Below are 19,634 nucleotides of genomic sequence, written 5' to 3'. Positions count from 1 at the left end.
GGGAGGTCGATTCAAGGTGAGTTCAACTATGCTCATAAGAATTGAAAATGGGTCATATAATTACACTATGGATGCAGAAGTGCCGAATTGTCTGGGTTAATTAAAATTAACTCAATGCCAAAAAAAATCAGCTTGACTTTTATATTCGTGATTGAAACATAAATAACTCGTACCTTATTCGAGAGGCGACAATTCGTAACAGGCGACAATTCATATCAAGCGACATTTCGTAACTGCAGAATAAGCGGGGAAAACTGATTCACACGCAGTATTCTTCTTGTGCCGGATGCAAGCTCAGCGGAGCAAGCATGTTCTATTTGTCGATGCCCTGTTACGAATTGTCTCTTGTTACGAATTGTCGCCCTGCCCGCATTATTGTCATTTTTGAAGTTTTTACTGTTTAAAATTTAAACTGCTTTTATTTTATGAATGCTCATATTTATCAGATACTAAGAAAATGAATTAGAAGGAATCTTTTCATGATCTAACGGTTAATTATACAAAGATTTTTTTCATGTTAGTATGTATATTTTTGCGTCTACCTGTGACATATTTCAACTCCGAGCTCTTAAGCTGAAAAGGGTTTAAGTATATCTTAGAATTAGTTTGAAGATATTATACGAAGACACTGACGGTTGCAATGCCTTTAGTTTTTTCAAATCCGCTTTTGATACAAATTTTTTTATAAACTTTTTTGGCTGTATATGTATTTTTTCATTTCTCAACTTTCTCCTCGCTCATTTTGTGAATTGAATAGTTCTTTTTTCTTTTATAGCTGTTTCTGGGTGCAAAAGAAGTTGTAGTGTTGTCTTCCGCCAGCGCTGTCCGTGAGATCCTGCTGCACCCCAACTGTAATTTCAGCAGCAGACCCCCCTTCAACTCCTTCTCTCTGCCCCCCGGGGGACCCAATCTCACCTTCGAGCCTTACGGAAAAAAGCCAGTCAAAAATTTGAAAACTTTTGTTGTTTTTCTTATCAAAAGAAAATATTTGGCATTAATCTATTCAGTTTTGCCGAAATCTTGTGTCAAATGAAATTAAAAGTGAATATGTTTTCACTCAAATAAAGAAAAGACGTGTTTTTTTTTTCAATCAGATTCAGTCAGGTAGCTAGCTGGGCCGGAAACTGTTAGTCTTACAAGTGCTTTAACGTAGATAAATGTAATATATGTACATTTTACATGTCATATAAATTTATGCTAGTTTTTAGTTCTTGAAGTCCGACCTTGGTATTGACCTTCGTCTCATGATTAATTACTGCCAACGGCTACGTTTAGTTCCGGTGGTGCTACAACATTTGTTGCTGACTGTTGGATTTAAAAACAGTTTGTGTACACTGACCTTATCAGATGTAATTTACTCTACTGGAGTATCTCGTATTTCACATGGCGCAGACAGCAGGGAACAGCATCGGGGGATGAAAAAACCCGTTGGGGATAACGGCTTTTTGGCCAAGTAAGTGTGTGCGGAACTCCGATGCTCTGGGAAAATTAGATGAACAGATTTACATGGCGGCGTAATCGCGAAGCATGGCTTCAATCCGACGTCATTCTATTTTGCAAAAGGATCAACGGCGGCGCAAATCATGGCGTTACCGGCGGATGAAATGGAGAAGAATCCTACAGCATCGGAACAGAGGCTCATCTCGAACCTATAGTTGTGTATTGGGGAACCCGGGCAAGACATCCTCCACAATTGGAAGCAGGACCTGAATTTTTTGACTACCAGGTACCCCCGGATATTGGACGAGTTCGAGAAAATTTTCAAAAGGGAGCGAAACGAGAAGTTCGAAACTTATCAGTTGTTGCCACGGAAACAGCAGGAGGTGGAAACGCTGGAGCAGCTCCACTCGGTATTAAGCGGACTGGCGGCAAGAAGTAATCTTGATATCCTAGAACGAATAATCCTCAAAGACTTCTTCATTGTTGAAATGACTAATAAGGAGGCGCTAACGGAGTTATGTAGGTCGACTTAAATGCCCGACGCAGTATAACAGATCGCACTATAAAATTTAAAGGGAGGAAAATACGCCAAGATTTATATGGTTACCGGCGGTGGACTGACACCGGCGGCAGCAGGGCGTTGTAAAAAAAGCGGAAACAATTAATTCCATCCGATGGGGAAGGCCATTCCAGAAGGGCAGCAGGTGATCGTTCTGAGAGGGTCAAGGGTTGGCGCGGATAAGCGATGTTTCCGGCCCGAAACGCAATAACCAATTATTCGAAGACACTACGAAAGAACGTGTCGACGGAAGCGGGGGAGAAAAAGAGGGCGATTTGGACTTATACATGGCCAAGCCGGAATAGACCAACAGTTTGTAGAACTCAACGAAGTTTCGTAGAAACATGATAACTCGATCAGATGGCCCAATGACCAACAGTTGCAATCACACGAATGGTACTCGGACAGCTCAAATGACTGTATCGCCATAGCAATTAGAAGAAAGGGATGAACACAAGCTTACTTTAGCAGGTGTAAAACTGCCGACTAAGATCAACGGGAAATCAGCGATGGCGTGGATTGACAGTGGGTCACTAATTTCGATTTTCAAAGTTGACTAGTTAAAGTGGACGCTAGGTACGGTGGTAGTTAACTTATTACTTTTGGGGCCAAATGACGATCATTTCCGAGATTATGGAAACAGTCAGCTAAAACTGATGAGGAAGATGAAGGTGATGCTCACCTCAAATGGATCGTCAGCTGAGGCGGACATCAAAGAGATCGGGGGATTCAGGCTGTCAGTCATCGGGCGGGATCTGCTGCCACAGTTAGGACTACAACTTGTGCAAGCTGCAGCCGCCTGAGTCATGAACATCCAACGACCATCCGAGCAGTCGGATTAACCACTGGATGACTGGCAATTCATTTCAGCCAGCAATTTACTAATTTTTTTTAAAAAAAGGGTAGGGCGCATTCGCAACTATAAGATGCAAATAGAGTTCTTCTTTGATGCCAGTGCAACAGAAAGACAGACACGTTCCAATTACACTGCAAGAACAAATTGCTAAGGAAATTGAGAAACTCTTAAGTCAAGGTAGCATAGAAAAACTCGAAGAGTGCTCCAGTTAAAACTTTGGGTCGCCAATAGTTAATTCAGTTGAAAAGGAAGGGTCGGTAAAAGCTCGAATCGCGGGAACTGAATTAACAAGTTAGAAATAAAAAGTAGTGTCGCACCAAAAATTTGTGAGAAAAAATTAGTGAGCGGGAAATGTGTACTTCACAACAATGGGTCTAACCTATGCGTACGGAAAATTGCACTTAGGTAAAGATACCAGTAATCAATGTAATTTCTCCTGGGTGAAAAGCAAATCGATGGGCATATATCGATTTAAGACAGGTTTTTACGGCCTTACAACACCTCCCGCGAGATTTCAGAGGGTGTTGGATTCTATCGTAAGCTACTTTCCTAACGCCCATGCGCTTATCGATGATATACTTGTCCTTTCGAACGCATCGCTATTGTCTACAAAAAACCGATAAGTTGGACCGTGAAAATATGGCCCTTAAACTAACTAAAAATGAATTTGCGAGGCCGGAGTGCGAGTGGCTCAGTCATAAAATTACGGCCCCGAGAATCGCTCCGTTGGTCAAGAAAACAGATTTAATTGACAACCTACAATCAACAAAAACGCTCTCACAACTCAAATTGTTTATGGGGTCAATACATAGCCTCCATTAGTACTTGCCGGCGCCACTGCAGTCGCTTCTCAGCAAGAAAAACGAATTGGTATGATCTCCTGAATGCCAATTTTGACTTCCACAAAAATATATGCATCGTGTGCGACGCTAGTCACAACGCACTCGCGGCTGTGCTGGAGCAGTTCGGCACCGACGGCTGGTGGCCGATATCATTCGCTTCAAGATTCTTAGACGCGGCGGAACGAACTTTCTCAACTAATGAGTTAGAGAAGCTAGTGGTCGTGTGGGGGCAGAATAGTTCAGAAATATGAAATTATGGAGAAATTCACGGCAGTAACAGATCACAAACCACTTGTGACATTACCTAACGGAAATCAAAGGAAGAACAAAACAATGTTTAGTCGGCTGACCTGATAGATTTACCTGATGTTTTCATTTGACTTCGTAAAAGAACATGCCAGGGGCAAAATAGGACTTGTCGATTATCTTTCGAGACATCGCGGGGAAGCGCATAGAATAAGTAGATACGATAGCCGTTTTATAGTAGCCAAAATTACATCAATAAATAGATCTTCTGGCTACATTTCTGAAATATCAAGATTAATGGCTATTAAGAGAAACATGGATGTTTCAGCCAATCAGGTTGCAGTTTGCAAAGACATGATTCCATTTTCACAGGATAAGAGCTAACCAGAAAGCCAACCAAAAAGCTTATATTTGCAAATCGAGGGTCGACAGCTGGAAAAGCGCGAAAACAGTTGGAGTTATCACTGAGTGTGGATTAAGTAAGCCCTTGAATTCTCAATTAAGAAAACTTCTCTGAAGAAATTGGATAAACTACTATCTCAATATCCGGAAATTGTATTGTTGTGATTCGCATTTTTATCTTGCTTTTATTGCAAACTTTACTTAACTTGATTAGTTAACAGGTCACTTACATATGACCTGCACTTGCCATTCTCTCCGGCGGAGAGATTGATCTCTTCAATTTTTGATTATTTTAACTTTAGACTAATTCATTTTTATTCTTTTATTCTTCTTAATTGAATAAATTAGAATTAGCCACAACAAAGTAACATTTTATCATGGCGCAGTCGAATAACGAATCTAACGTGAGAGGAAAACCTCCATTTTGGCAAAACCATACCGTAGATCCCCCAATTCTATGGGAAAATTGGAGCGATCTGTTTCACTTAGCTATCATCGCTAAAGAAAATATAGACATTGAAAAACTATCAAATTCTTCGGAGAATCATCATCCTCAACCTCCAAATTTGAAAAATCCGTTGGATGGCGAAACGGAAAACCAATGAAAGTCGAGAATGGACAGAAACGTTGAAGAACAGAGACGTTATGACGAAGAGGAATCAGCTTCCATTAAAACAGAAACCAAGAAAATCAATGGAATGCGACTAAAGGAAGCAGATAAAAAATTACGATCAATCTTGTACCTGGCCTTAGGAAATGAAGGAAAAAGAAACTTCGTTAAAAATCTTGCAAATTTCATTTAAAAAATTTTGGGATTTCCTAGCAACCGCCTCGGTCAGAAAAACAAATGTTACATTTGAACGGCACAAATTGTTAAATCAAAAACAACGTGGCAGAGAATATCTCGAACAATTTTGGGTTGCCTTAGCAGAAATGGCTAAAGATTGTGACATAGCCGCGGGAGAAGAAAAATGGATTAGAGATATTTTCATAAACAACATGAAAAACTACGACATCCAAAGGAAACTTTTAACAGAAACTCTTCAACCACGAGAATCACTAAATGTAGCACTCATCGATGAAAAGGGAATTTTAAACCACTTAAAACTTACAATCAATTTTAAATCCAACGGATCATCTGTACATAACCGCAAAGCCATTTTACTGTAAAAAGAGAGGCAACTCTCATAATAGAAAAGAGCAACACCTGTATGAAGTGCGGCGGAACTTTCTCAAAAGGAAACCTAGCAGTTTGCCCAGCAAAGAATACTACCTGTACATCCTGTAAATACAAAGGTCACTTTACCAGACTTTGTAAATCTCGTCGTAGAAATGTAAACATTGTAAATAATCAAAGTGAAGATAATACCGAACTTAATTCGTCGGATAATCCGTATGTAAATACAGACCATGTAAATAGAGAATGTTCTGGCGTCATAAACGCATGGTCGGAATCTGGAAAAAGTGAAAAAGACGATTACTCTGTATTAAATGTCTCTACAATTTTCGACAATGACGGAAAAGAATTGAAAAAACTATTAAATTTTGGCCTCGGAAAAGAAAATCAGGTAATTTTAGATATACAAGTGGGTTCGGCTAGCCCGGTTAGTTTTCTCAAGAAAAACGTTTTACACGAACTGAATCTCCGAGACCCTTACTTGAAAATCCATCCGGTGAACAAAGCAACCAAGGATCTTTACTGTGGATTTACTGACAACGCTTTAAATATTTCTGGAAAGGTGATACTTCCGATCTTCTCTAACGGTTGGTCACACAACGACTGTTATTTCTTCTTGACCGAGGGACACGAGAGAAACATTCTAGGAAATGACAACCTGCCCAAAGTGGGGATAGAAGTTACGAAGAAGTGTTTCCCACATTTCCAGACTCACAAGCAGTGTAAGTCCATAAATTCTATTTCACCAACAGACAAAGATAGTGAAATCTTAAACATATCAAAAACATTTAAAAACTTGTTCCTTCGGATTGGAAAAATAAAAATCCAGATAAAAATTACCGATTTTCACGAACCTCTTAAACCCATCCAGTTAAAAAGAAGACAGGTCCCCCTCCAATTACTGGATTCAGTTAAGAACGAACCCAACAGATTAAAAGACGAAGGACATATTAAGAATTTAGAAAACTGCGACGAAGATCGTTTTATCAGTCCAATAGTCATTACATGTAAAAAGACAAATTCGTCAAGTTAGCTCTGGATTCAAAGTTTATAAATAAACAAATACCAAATGCCGAATATTCATGAAGTGGTAGACAATGTCGCGGCACAAATCGCAAGTGATTCCGTTGGAGAAGTGTGGTTTACCAACCTAGATTTAAAAAATGCATACAGTCAACTCGCTGTAGACAAGTTAACCAGCAATCAATGTAATTTTAGTGTGGGCGGCGATATTACTGGTACACATACCAGTTTTTAACTGGCTTTTACGGCCTGGGCGATATGCCTAACGAATTTCAAAGAGTAATGGACTCAACGTTAGGTTCTATCCCATTTACCAATTGTTACTTAGATGACATTTTAATTGCTTCCAAAGGGACTTTCTTAGACCACAAGAAAATTGTGTTAAAAATTTTATCCACACTGGACGAATATAACTTCCCAGTTAAATGGATAAAATGCAAACTCTTTCAAAAAAAAATCGAATGGCTGGGATTTAAAATCTCGAAAACAGGAATTGCACCTTTATTTGATAAAACGAAAGCAATAAAGGACTTACCTATTCCAAAAAATTTGAATGAGTTAAGATCATTTTTCGGATCTTTAAAACAATACATCAAGTTCTTCCCGAACATAGTTGCTTTAGGGAGCCCACTTCGCCCTATACTAAATAAGAAATCGATCTTCTAATGGAATGACGACTTTACGAAAGCATTTGAGAAAATTAAACAAGAAATCGTAAGCCTCACGGAGAATACCCATTTTGATGTAAAACGTAATACCAGAGTGAAAACTGACGCTTCGAACAATGGGTTGGGAGCTTCCCTTGAACAACTCCACGGGAGTGATTGGAAAACAATTTACAATTTCTTTCGCCTCTCGGTTTTTAAACCCGCATGAGTCAAAATATTCCACTAACGAACTCGAACTGCTAGGAGCTGTATGGGCTGTCGAACATTATAAATATTACCTTAACGGATCAGAGTTTGAAGTAATCACAGACCACAAAGCACTACTGTCTGCCCTCTCACCTAATTACGGAAATAAAACATATCATAGCAGATTAACAAGATGGGTGGATAGATTATTACCTTTGAATTTTACAATTAAACATCTAGCAGGAAAAGATATGGGATTCACTGACCTAATTTCTAGAATTTCATCTGGAAAAGCCTTTCCGATATCCCATTACGATGAAGAATTTGTAGTAGCAAATATTAATAAGATTAAGAAATCAATTAATCCGTCGGAGAAACACAGAATGACCTGCTCAGCCATGGGTTCAAATTTGGAAAATTCCGATTACGCAAAGTTACGTAATTAGCTTATAGCGTCAGTACTAAAACTAATTAATTCGACTTTTCCAATCCGTTCGACTAATCACAATAGAACTGAATTTTGCACTTCAAATTGAATTCCAACGGATTATTCGACCACAAACCCAATAAATATTTCGATTTCTAATTCCGCATTTTTTTTACTTTTTAATTCTTAATTGTAGATTAATTAACTCGCCTGCAGATAAAAAAATTGTATATACTGTTAATATGAATAATAAGAATATTGTAATTAATCTCACTACTTCCGGTTACTTAGATTTCCACTACTTAATCCCACTACTTTCATTAGCATTAGATTTCCCTTTATTGCCAGATCACGCTAATCTTGTAAAAAAATACCGCGAAAACTTGAAGTTGGCCGAACGTCCCTTGGATTTAAATATTCTCTTTAATGCCAAGCTCGTAGCTCTCTTAACTGAAGATGACCCTATGTTGAGCCCTATCGTGAAGGCACTTCAAAACAAAGTGGATACGATTAATGCAAACTCCCCTTACTTCAAGCTTTTTACCAGAGATTTATCGAATTTCTCCAGGATTTCATATTCTTACACGGTATATCTTATTCAACAAGAGTAGACCGCGCAACTTGCTTTACAAGCCAAGATTTTAAATTATTCTGCGATTCTAACAATATTAAAATAATATTTTGTAAAGTAGGCGACCATCGTTCCAACGGATTAGTCGAAAAACTTGTACATACTGTAAAAATTAAACTGTTAGCCATATCACAAGAACATCAAAAATCTACACTTCAAATGCCGTTTCAAAAATTATCTGGAACCTACGATCATCTTATTAATCTAAAAATAAATGTTCTCCCTTCGAAATTTATTTTAATAGAAAACCAAATACTATTTGGAAACAAATAGCCTCCGGTAAACCATCCTTTGGAATTTCAGACAAAAGGAAATCAATACTATCGAAGAAAAGGGCGAATGATTGGAACATGGACGATAGATTCGAAGATGGTTACAAGGACGGTTTGATTTCGAAAAAGAATCAATCACCATCAGAGAAGGGTTATGACACAGACTATGCCACATCTTTGAAAACCCTCACTGATAGAGTACCTCTTCAAAGTCCCTTCAGAGGTAAAATCCCTCGGAAAACAAACGGAACCATCAACCGAGACCCTTTCTATAAGGAACATAACAAAAGAATTATAAATTCGTCTACTTCGACAGTAGAATTATCCGACGGAAAAATAATCCGAAAATCTGACATTGCGATTCCTAAATCAAACTCGACCAAGATTAGACCTTTTAAACGAAGTATTTCATTCCCTTATTTTCCTAACTCTAATGCTGAAGTAGGTCAGAAGCACGAGAGTTCAAGACGTAAATCTAAGCCCCGAAAGCCACAACCAAAAACTCGCAAACAGGTCGAACTAGGATCCTCAGACAACTTGACAAAGACACGTGTGTCGCGGTCCTCCTCTATATCAGCTCGGAGACAAACTCGTCGGTCGAAGAAGTCGACAACCCCCCCCCCCCCCCATAATCATCTTTCTTCGGATGAATCTATGTTTATTCCCTCGGATATATCAGAAACTAGCGACTGGGAATGGATAGCGGGAGGTTTTCCTTGTAGAGATGTGGCTAGAGAGCGCTTTATTTCGGACTCCTGCAAAACCCAAATTCAGAATGGAATCACCCTTAACTCTAGTTTACCCAAAAATAACATTAAAACTGAGATTTTAGAGGACAACACCATTCAAGCCAGAGACCAACTCGGGGACCAACCAGTGGAATGCCCAATAAGCATCATTCCAGCAGGTCCAAATCCTACATCACGCATCAGTTACAAGACAACTCATCTAATCCGGTGGACAAGGACACACTTACAGATTTCCCGGTTTATGAAATAGTCGACTCTGCAGACGATTCCACTCCGACTACCGTCCCTTCCAACAAATCTGGTAACGATCCTCCTATCATTTGACGCTCTAGTAGGAATGTAGGACCACCAGAATTTTACGGTAAAAGATACTTCATAGATGTTGTAGATTTACCTCAAGCGATCTCTGGCTCTGCATCTAATCCAATTGTAATAGAAATCGACGATATCAATCAACATGAAGTGAACAATAGCCGAACTCCGGCGGAACTGATGACAATTGACTCTGATTCCCCATCTCCAGATCAAATTTCTACCTCCTCAACCGATGAATCCCTGAGAATGGCGATTGATAACTTTGGAGACCAATCAGAACTCGATAGTGAACTATTTAACGCAGAACTCGAAAACTTTTTAGATTGTTACCGAAATTGTAAATGATAATTTACAATTTAATTTAATCTGAGTACTTTTTCAACCCTTATCTTGTTGCTATCTTCTTGTTATCTTGTTGCTATCTATATTAGATAACCAGTATTTTCACCTCTGCCCTTTTTTCAAAATCCTTCGCAGTGCAGTTAACCCAATTTCGTTCTGTCATACCTCCTAACTCACAAATTTATGCTAATAAACGTTCCTCAGACGTTCGGTTGCCAATTGATTCATTCTGGGAGCATATCCGTCGGATACCGGATAACTCTTTTTAAAATACTTTTGCATTACCTAGTGCCATTGTTAGTATGTAGTTTAGTTATTCAGCTGCTTTACATTGTTGGTGTAGTAAAAATTCTTTTTCTATTCCCCAAAAGGGGGAGAAAAGACTCAGTTAGTTTGTAATTACCTATTGGTGCTGGTTAAAACTTTTCCTGCTTAGAGGAATGTTGTGATTCGCATTTTATCTTGCATTTATTGCAAACTTTAATTAACTTAATTAGTTAACAGGTCACTTACATAGGACCTTCACTTGCCATTCTCTCCGGCGGAGAGAATGATCTCTTCACTTTTTTAATGTTTTAACTTTAGACTAATTCACTTTTATTCCTTTATTCTTTTTAATGTCTAAATTAGATTTAGCTACAACAAAGTAACATTTTATCACGTATCCAGCAGTAGCGACAGTCCAGAAGTCGTAGTTATCAATGAAGATTTGGAGGCCAGAACCACAGGAACGGTAAGCAAAGATGAACACGATGGTCTTAATTCCATCGAGATTCAGTTGGCAGATCTAACTGCCTTTTTAAACAACCAATGTGATTATGAGTGTGATAACAAGGGACTGTAAGGTGTTAAGAAAACGGATAGTTTACCGGAGCTATTCAGCCTGAAGTTAGTGGAGTCGAACTTCAAGGCGGACCCCCTGTTCGAGGCGGTTCTGGACATATTGGTGACCAAGCACCCCAGTTTTGCAGAAAAGGTCAGGGCCAAGGCGGTTATCTTAACAGTACGTTCACGACTTCTACGTGAAGGATGGATGCCTGCGGATGGATGAGAAGTGTGCCATTCCGAACCCGCTCCGAAGACCCATCATTAATCGCATTCATAGCTTCCATCATGGGGAGGCCAGAATGTTTGAAAAGGCAAGACTTGTATAATTCCCATGCATCTACGGAAGTCTAACTAGCATCGGAGGCCGAAGAGTGCCAAGAGTGCACAGCTGCCGGTAGAATATAAAACCATTAAGCCATAAAAATGATATGGGTACCGTTTACGATTCCATGGAGCCGAATGAAGGTTATCAAATTACCTTCTGGGGGCCCAGAAAGAAATCTCAACGAAACAGAAAAAAATGTAAAAGTAGCGGTAGACCAATTCTCTGGTTAGCACTCAGCAATGTTGTGTAAAAACAACAAATCTGGCAAAATGTTGAAGTTCAATTCAAAGTACATAACTGATCATGAGGTCCCTCGAAAAAATTATTTGGACCAAGGGGGTCCAGTTTCACCTCAAAAACGATTATAGAACTTTGCAATGCCGAGGGCAAAGAAATCGTTCAACCCACAGCAACCATTGGGCACCCGGATGCGTCAAACGTACTATTGGATGCATAAATAAAATTGCATTAACATACGCAAAAGAAGAAAAACATGGAAACATAGAAACTATGGTTGAGCGATGCTCTACGGTTTGCACCAAACGCTTCCCTAAAAATGTCGCCATTCGAGGCTCATCATGGCCGCGAAGACAACACCGTGTTACGCAGTTTAATCAAAAAACTGCTTACCTAAATTAGAATAAAAATTCACGGCAAAATTCTGCATGCTTAGAAAAAGAGTAGCCAAGGGCTCAGAAGATGCCGTACCCCGCTGACCAGCTGGAACTTACAGTCAGATGTGAAATAGAACCAGGAGACTTTGAAACTTCGACTTCGTGGTTACTCGTGATAGGGTGCCCTGCTAGGCCGCTTGTAGGGGGACTGTCGAAACTGCTAAGCGACCCAGCTAAGCTCCTATTCCAACGGATAAAACAGAAAAATAATAGGTATCAATCATTAAAACAAATAGTCGTTGAAGAATCAAAGCACACAATTACGTTACAAATTGTGTCTGTGAAAATACGTTACAAGAAAAGTGCGGTAGCAGAAAAACGGATGTCGGTGCCCAAAGGATAAGCGCAGTAGAAACTTGTCTAGCCCGCCTACAATGGCATAGCTACGGAAGAAGCTCGACGCAGGAAATAAAAGTCCGACGACCAAAAAAGCAATCACGGAGTGCGATGAAGTTTAAGCGAAAACCTGGTTTCCGAATCTGAATAGGAGCCAACATTATTTTAATGTGGTGTTAAAGCGCGGGCGAGAGCAATTGAAAGCGGTCAGAGAATGAGCGGAGCAAAGCCTTGCAACTACGACATAACGAGACCTACGGAAAAGAGGAGCAGCGCACCGTGGAGATGAGTTCAAAGAAGCCGAAGGAGCAAAAGGGTCAACGAAGACATTAAGGAGGACGTTGGAGAGAAGAAAAGAGCGGGCCATAGCAGCGTCTCGTATCGTATTCGAGCCAGGACTTGAATAGCCGTATCAAAGATGGGAGCGGTGATGATGGAGTCGATCACGAAAGACTAATGAGAAGGGGAGCCTGGAGATGATAGCAGGGGAAGGGACAGTGCGTAAAAACACGAAGAAGAAAAAAAGGGCGTAGACGAGCCTAACTGAACTTTTCAAAAAAAAATTTATTCCGGGCCAGGGAGAGGGCAGACGCTCACGGTCTAAAACTCAATTTAGTTAGTTCAAGTACTTTAATTTTTCATTTTTGCGATTCAAAATTTCTTCGAAAACGAATTTCATGCATTTACATTTAGTTCCTGAAGTCCGTCCTTGGTATTAACCTTCGTGTCACGATTGATACCTGGCAACAGCTATGTCTTGTTCCAGTGGTGCTAAATGATTTGTCGCTGAGTGTTTCATTTGAATACAGTTTGTTTACACTGACCGTAACATACGTTATTTAAACTAATGTATCTTACCCATTTTCCACCGCTGCTTCTTTTTTCCCTCAGATTCAGTCAAATCAGCTAGCTGTGCCGGAAATTCTTTTAAGTGTTTTAACGTAGATAATAAAAAATAAAATCCGTCTTTTTTTTAACTAGCCCTTAACTGTCAGTTCAAAATTGTTTCAATTTTAGGTATCTTTTCCTTCGGAAAACAGGACTCGACGCGCTAAAACTAGCTTACTGCCCTTTTGCGAAAAAGTTGCCAGAAACACAAGAGGCCCATGATCAAGAGGAAGAAAATACAACCGAGGTCTTGACCGAGCTTGTTGCGAAGAGACAGGTGTCAAATTTGATTGACAACATAGAGGCGGATGGCTTGATGACATCATCAGAGAAAAGTGTCAGATGGATGGTCATTTCAAGCGCATGGTGAGATGAAATTGGTGAAATTTGATGAAAAAAATCATAATAGTTTTTGGAACTTTTTTGAACGAATTGCAAGAATCAAGTTGCGGATAACAAAATTCAATTTGAACAAGGATAGCCGGTAGTTGTGCAAGTAGCACAGGATGTTTGGACCATAATCTTTAAAAAATACAAAAAACTACTTATTTCAAATCAGAGTCGTTTTCGTACTCGGTGCGATGAAAAGATCTAAACGAAAGCTTAGAATTTAGGAATACTCGATAGTAATATTAAAGTAGGCATATAGACAACAGTTTTCAAAATGTGACGAGACAAACACAGCAATTTTTCATTTTTTCTGCAAAAATTTCTTTGATTTTTAAAAAACTCTTCATTCCCAAAATGGCTCTAAAAATCTTCAGAAAGGATTTTCACTGGGTTTCAGGGCTTGAATGAAAGTTTCACCCGGCTTATCTGTAAATAATTAGCCTGCATGCTGTTTTTTTGCTCCGAAATTAGACTAAAAAGCCAAAATTTCTACTGATTTTTCTTGATACTTACAACTTTCATTACTTTTTTTGACATTTTTTAAAATGTTGTTCGAATTGCGATTGAAAGTGCTTTAATGTGGTATATCATTTTACTCATTCCAATAAATGTTTATTGTACCTGATTTTGCGTGAAAAAAACTACTAAAAGGCGCCCGAATACAAAGCTTCTCCCCATTTTCAATGGCCTGAACAATTAGCCATGAATTGTGATCATTGGTGCTTCCTTTAATCTAATCAGATCAGGGGGCGGTATATAGTGTTTGAATTATAACTGTTGCTGTTCTCGTGGGGTTAGCTTCTTCGGTAACCATACGTCGCACCACATATGATGCCAGAGCAAGCATAAGTTGCAAATATCTAGTTTTATGACCATTGCTACTTCATAAAATAACCAAATAAAACTGCGAACAAAAAATCCGTTGTAATAAATTTCCATGCATATGTTGCTTCAATTATATAAACTATACGCTTTTAACATAAAACGTCGGCATTTTTCTATGGCTTCTATGGAGCCATATATGGTTACACATTTTGATCAACCAGGGATGTTACCTGTTTGCTTGTCATTTTCCCCAGCACTCACTTTGTTACCTTCTTACCTTTCGTGTTTTTTTTTGTTACAGTCAATTGTTTACGGGAAGAGAGCTGCAGGGGCATCTTCTGGCTGAGAAGGCGGAACAGTTCCTCTCCGATATGAACAAATTTGTCCATGTGATCCCCTTTGCAACCCTGGCAGACACAAATCCATGGTTACACTACCTGTTCTGGCCCAAAATTAGGGAGCTCAAGTCTCTTTTTCAGAGTGAGTCGATTAGTTTAAGGGTTAAAGTTTTTCATATATCTCATGAAATAAAGTTAAAATCAAGGATTAAATGGATATAAGTTTACCTTCTGATTTTGATGATTTAAGCTCTAGTTTTTTTGCATCATTACTGAATTGACTAAGTTCCCTCCAACCACGCGTGTCCTGCCAAATCGGTCATCGAAAAATGGGCTGCTTTGTTGAAAAAAATACGGAGCTACTTTGTTGAAAAAAAGAGCAACTTTGTTGAAAAAAAGAGCAATTTTGTTACAAAAAGAGCAATTTTGCTGCAGCAGTCTTATGCTGCAGTCTAAACCAAAAAAAATAGCAGCGCCAGAATGATGTAACGAGGACAATTTCATGCACACACAGGTATATTGGCCCTACCCGCATCCAGTTTCAAGCGTTAATAATCGATTATTTTACGATTTTAGTACCAGTCTTACTAAAATTGAGAAACAATCGATTTTAATCATTTAATAATCGATTATTATCTCTCTTTTTATAATAATTAAATATAATCCATTATAATCAATTATAATCGATTATTTATTCGTCTATTTTTCGATACAATTATAATCGATTATAATTGATTATAATCCATTATTTTTATTCAAATTTCTAGTTCGTTAGTTTTGCACAAAAATCCATTATAATCGATTATAATTGATTATAATCCCTTTTGTTTCTCCATTTGGTTTTCGAAGTTGCATCTAAATTGCTTATATTTTATGCTTTTTGTAGACGGTGGTTTCTATGAAAAAAAAAAGAAATTTTTCAAAAATTTTTCCAATTAATTCAAATTTATAAGTTTTTTTACATTTCTTCCCCATAAGAGTTGTTTTGTGATGCATATTTTAAGCTTTTTTAAACACCAAAACATCAGCAAATTAATGTAGTTTCAAGTTTGATTCCGAAGATTCATGTTTTATTTACCGCGGGAACCTTTCCACTCATATGAAAGGATCTCTATGAAACTTTTGTTTCGAGGTAAAACTTTGTGTTCAGATGAACCAAAGTGTTCAAGAGATCTCTCTTTTAGAGATTTTTTTATTGACACAAAAATAATAAACCATACGATATAATTCGATTATAGTTTTGAATTGACAAAATTTCGGCAAAACAAGAGATTATAATCGATTATAATTGATTATAATTGATTATAATTAATTTTAAGGGTTTTTTTGCAAGAACTATAATCAATTTTAAACACCTAAATTTGGTAATTATAAACAATTATAATTGCCAAAAAATCATCATAATAATCCGTTATAATCGATTACTTACGCCTAAACTTGGATGCGGGAAATGCAAGTTTTTTAGCTGTTGAGCCAGGAAAAATTCCGACTAGAGACCTCTTCTGTGACTGAAGCAATCACTACACCGAAAGGGAAAACATCAAGACTACATTTCAAATGAAATTCAAAAGTTTTATTGGAATTGGATTTTGACCAAAAAGGTTATAGGGCTTTCATATGATACAACAGTTGACCCTCAACCCGGGTTTTCAAGGCCGACGGGAATTCAAGCCAAAGGTTTTACCGCGGTTTTTGAGGTTTTTTTGGATAAACCGTTCAAAAACCGCTCAAACCGCTCATTTTGAAGCAAGATTTTGAGCGTAATTGTCTAACAAAAACGCTCAAACCACTCAAATCTTGCTTCAAATTAGGTGAAAAATCTCGACTCGGGACTTCAAGCCGAAATTTAAACTTTACAAAGCACCTCAAAGTGCTTCATTTTCATCAGTAAAAATACTCTTTTCTAAATTATAGGCAAGCTTATTTCATATTAAGCGTTCTTCATGACAATGCCCCACTTAAGAGTGGCACCAGATTGTTGGATTCACCGGATTTTGAAATGCATAAATTATACTCATGAAAAACCCCTTCAACGATGTTTTTATTTTTAATATTCCTGAAAATCAATTAGAGGCCAACGAAGTTTTTATTTTTAATATTCCTAAAAATCAATTAGAGGCCCAAAAACTTTGAAAAAGCCAATAATTTTTAAAGAAAGCTCATGAAATTGAGAACTTCTTCAAAATTGTTTGCAAGTTATAATCATATTTCATGACTTTGTGACAAATTATTTTGCTCGAAGTCGCTATTTTTACGATTCGGCTTGAAGTCCCGTCGGCTTGATGTCTGGCGCCCCCTCAACACTATACACTCTACGCCCTAGTTTTTTCCCTTCGCTTCGTTATTTTGTCGTTATTAAACTTTTGCTTTAGGAATGTCCGATTTTGTTCTTGTCTTGGCGACTGAGTCTGAACCGAACTCGATCTTCGGGCAACTGGCGTCAAGGTCACTGGCGCACGATTTGCCCGACAACATATCCAGGCACTTTTCCATAGTCTTTTCAAATTGGGATCTATGAACCAGCACTCAGTAAAAAGAGAAAATAATAGATTATAATGGATTTTTATAATCAGTCTCAATAAAATTCAAAAAGACAATTGATTATAATTGATTAAAAATGTTATCATTAGAATAGACTATAAATCGTTTAAACATCTAAAATTTTCGCTTATAATTAATTATAATTTTGCTGAAAGTACGATTATAATTATAATATAATTGATTTTTTTCTCTTTTTACTGAGTGCGGGAAAACTAGTTGAACACTTGTACCAAAAAACTTGTACTGTATTAGATATAATTTTCAAGCACCCTTTCCAAATACCATGATAATGCAGTGTAAAGTGGAAAAGTGCTCAAAATCTAGGATGGAATTGCTTTCAATCGGAACTCAACTTTTCGGAGCTATGATACCCACGACTAGCAGCACAATAGAGTGGGTAATTCTATTTCTCACAAACCGACCGGATCTACAATCGAAAGTCAGAGAGGAGTTAACTAAACAAGCCGATATAAACTTGAAGTCTCGAAGCTCGAATGTGTATCTAAATGCGGTTGTTTACGAGACGCTTCGGTTCATTACAGTCACTCCGATAACTGTTCCTCACGCTCCTCTTGAGGATTTCAAAGAAGAAGGAGTCTTCATTCCGAAAGAAACTCCAGTTCTGGGTTAGTTAAATAATCCCCTAAGATTAATCCTACATACACTACCACGCACAAAAAAAAACAGCAAACTTTTGGATACAACGCCGTTCAATTCTACTAGAGCTAGATATCGAAATTCGCATATCAATTCAGAAATCATCTTCATAGTTGTTAAAAATTGTGTTTTTTCACAGCTACTGATGACTGTTTAACTTTCTTCAAATAAGTGATATTTTTCCTTTAAATTATTTCTAATTCATAAATTGTTTTGTCAGTGAATCTTTGGGCAGCGAACCACGACAAAAATGTGTGGAAATACCCTGAAGTTTTTGACACAAGGAACTTTCTCAAGACTGTAAAGGAAAACGACACAGAAACCGATCGCGTGATGTTAGACCACGAGGCAGTCGAGAACCTAATGTCGTTCGGAGTAGGAAAACGAAGATGTCTCGGTGAAAAATTAGCTCTGAGTTTGATTTACTTGATTCTGGCTGATATTCTCAAAAGTTTCTCGTTACATCCCATAAAACGCGATGGGCGGATAAGCGAGGAGCAGTTAATAAGGTTGGACGTGGTTCCAAATGATTTTGCAGCCTACCTCCGAAAAGAGAAAAAATAGACCTGTGAACAGAAAAAAAATTCTGTGAATCAACTGTCCTCATCTGGTGAAGCAAATAATATCAATAAGGTCATTTCAATGTGGAAAACCAGAACGTTACCATCTTCATTATAAATCTAATTACAAAAAAACTTAAGTAAATATGATTAAAACCGAATTCCCGTCGTAGTAGTTTTTTTTATGAGCTTTAAGCTCCTGTACCAAGTAAAATTATCCGATAATTACCGCTAGTTAATTTAAACATAATTGTGTATTGCAGAAACATCAAAAAAATAACTCAATTTTTTGCTCGAAATGAATAAATTATAATTTCAGATAAGGTTTTTCAAGTATGATTTTAGATCTCAAACTTTGTTTTTCAAGTTTATTTCAGATCTGAAATGTTCTATTTCAGATCCGAACTTCAGATCTGAAGTTTTTAAATTCAGATCAAGATCTGAAATAAAGAATTCAGAGCTGCGAACAAATTATGCAGGAAATAAAAAATTTCAGATCTTGCACAGAAAACTCCCTGGGTACGGGATAAGGTATTGTTCCAGTTCCCTACAAAACCAAATAAGCTCATTATTTTTCAGTAAAATGAGTCATTGAAAAATTAAAGTTAAAAGGGAAAGCCGGCCCCAAAAATTAATCTCCGACTTTCGAAGAGAGATATTAGGTATGCGCTCGGTTTATTTCTTCGTTCAACTACTTCTGATTTTCTAATTCGCAATTTTCGTATTCTTATTCGTATCTCATTTGAAAGGTATCCTAAAATGTATTTGAGCTGCGTTAAATTTTTGTTCGGGTTCGATAACTGCCAATTAGCCGATTTAAGACAAAAAAGTTGTTAACTTTTGTGATTGCTGAAATGAATTATCAAAACAAAAACCGAACAGAGCTTAAAACTCAAAGCCATTCAGCAAAGTTAAGTTGGCTCCAACATTTTTGATCAATTTTTGGTAACATTTTTTTCCTACAACTTGTTGATTAGCAATGCAACTTGGTTAATTAACAGCTGTTTCGAGGTTCACGTTGCGCAGGGCTGAAAAAATGTCGGTCGTGGTGTTATAGAAACTAATGATCAATCTTTAAGCGTTTTTTTTTGAACTTCAGTTTTTCGATATCAGCCGTATCTGGGGAATGGCAGTGAT

The 19,634-nt window shown here is 37.8% G+C and overlaps 1 protein-coding gene across 1 annotated transcript; it reads left to right on the top strand.

The window, feature by feature from the left end:
* Nucleotides 1-18,787, top strand: LOC134855972 (cytochrome P450 1A1-like; the record flags this gene model as incomplete). The annotated part of the gene is given in 7 exon segments (XM_063872342.1): nucleotides 1-16; nucleotides 776-936; nucleotides 13,316-13,552; nucleotides 14,703-14,881; nucleotides 17,112-17,220; nucleotides 17,605-17,906; nucleotides 18,158-18,787. Coding segments are annotated over 7 exon segments (1,348 nt in total), but the record flags the coding sequence as incomplete, so codon positions are not given.
* Between the last annotated feature and the right edge of the window lie 847 nt (nucleotides 18,788-19,634).

The sequence above is a fragment of the Symsagittifera roscoffensis genome, chromosome 1 (genome assembly GCF_963678635.1).
Source record: "Symsagittifera roscoffensis chromosome 1, txSymRosc1.1, whole genome shotgun sequence".
Classification (NCBI taxonomy): Eukaryota; Metazoa; Xenacoelomorpha; order Acoela; family Convolutidae; genus Symsagittifera; species Symsagittifera roscoffensis.
The sequence above is the reverse complement of the archived record's forward strand: the minus strand, read 5'-3'. Positions and strand labels throughout refer to the sequence as shown.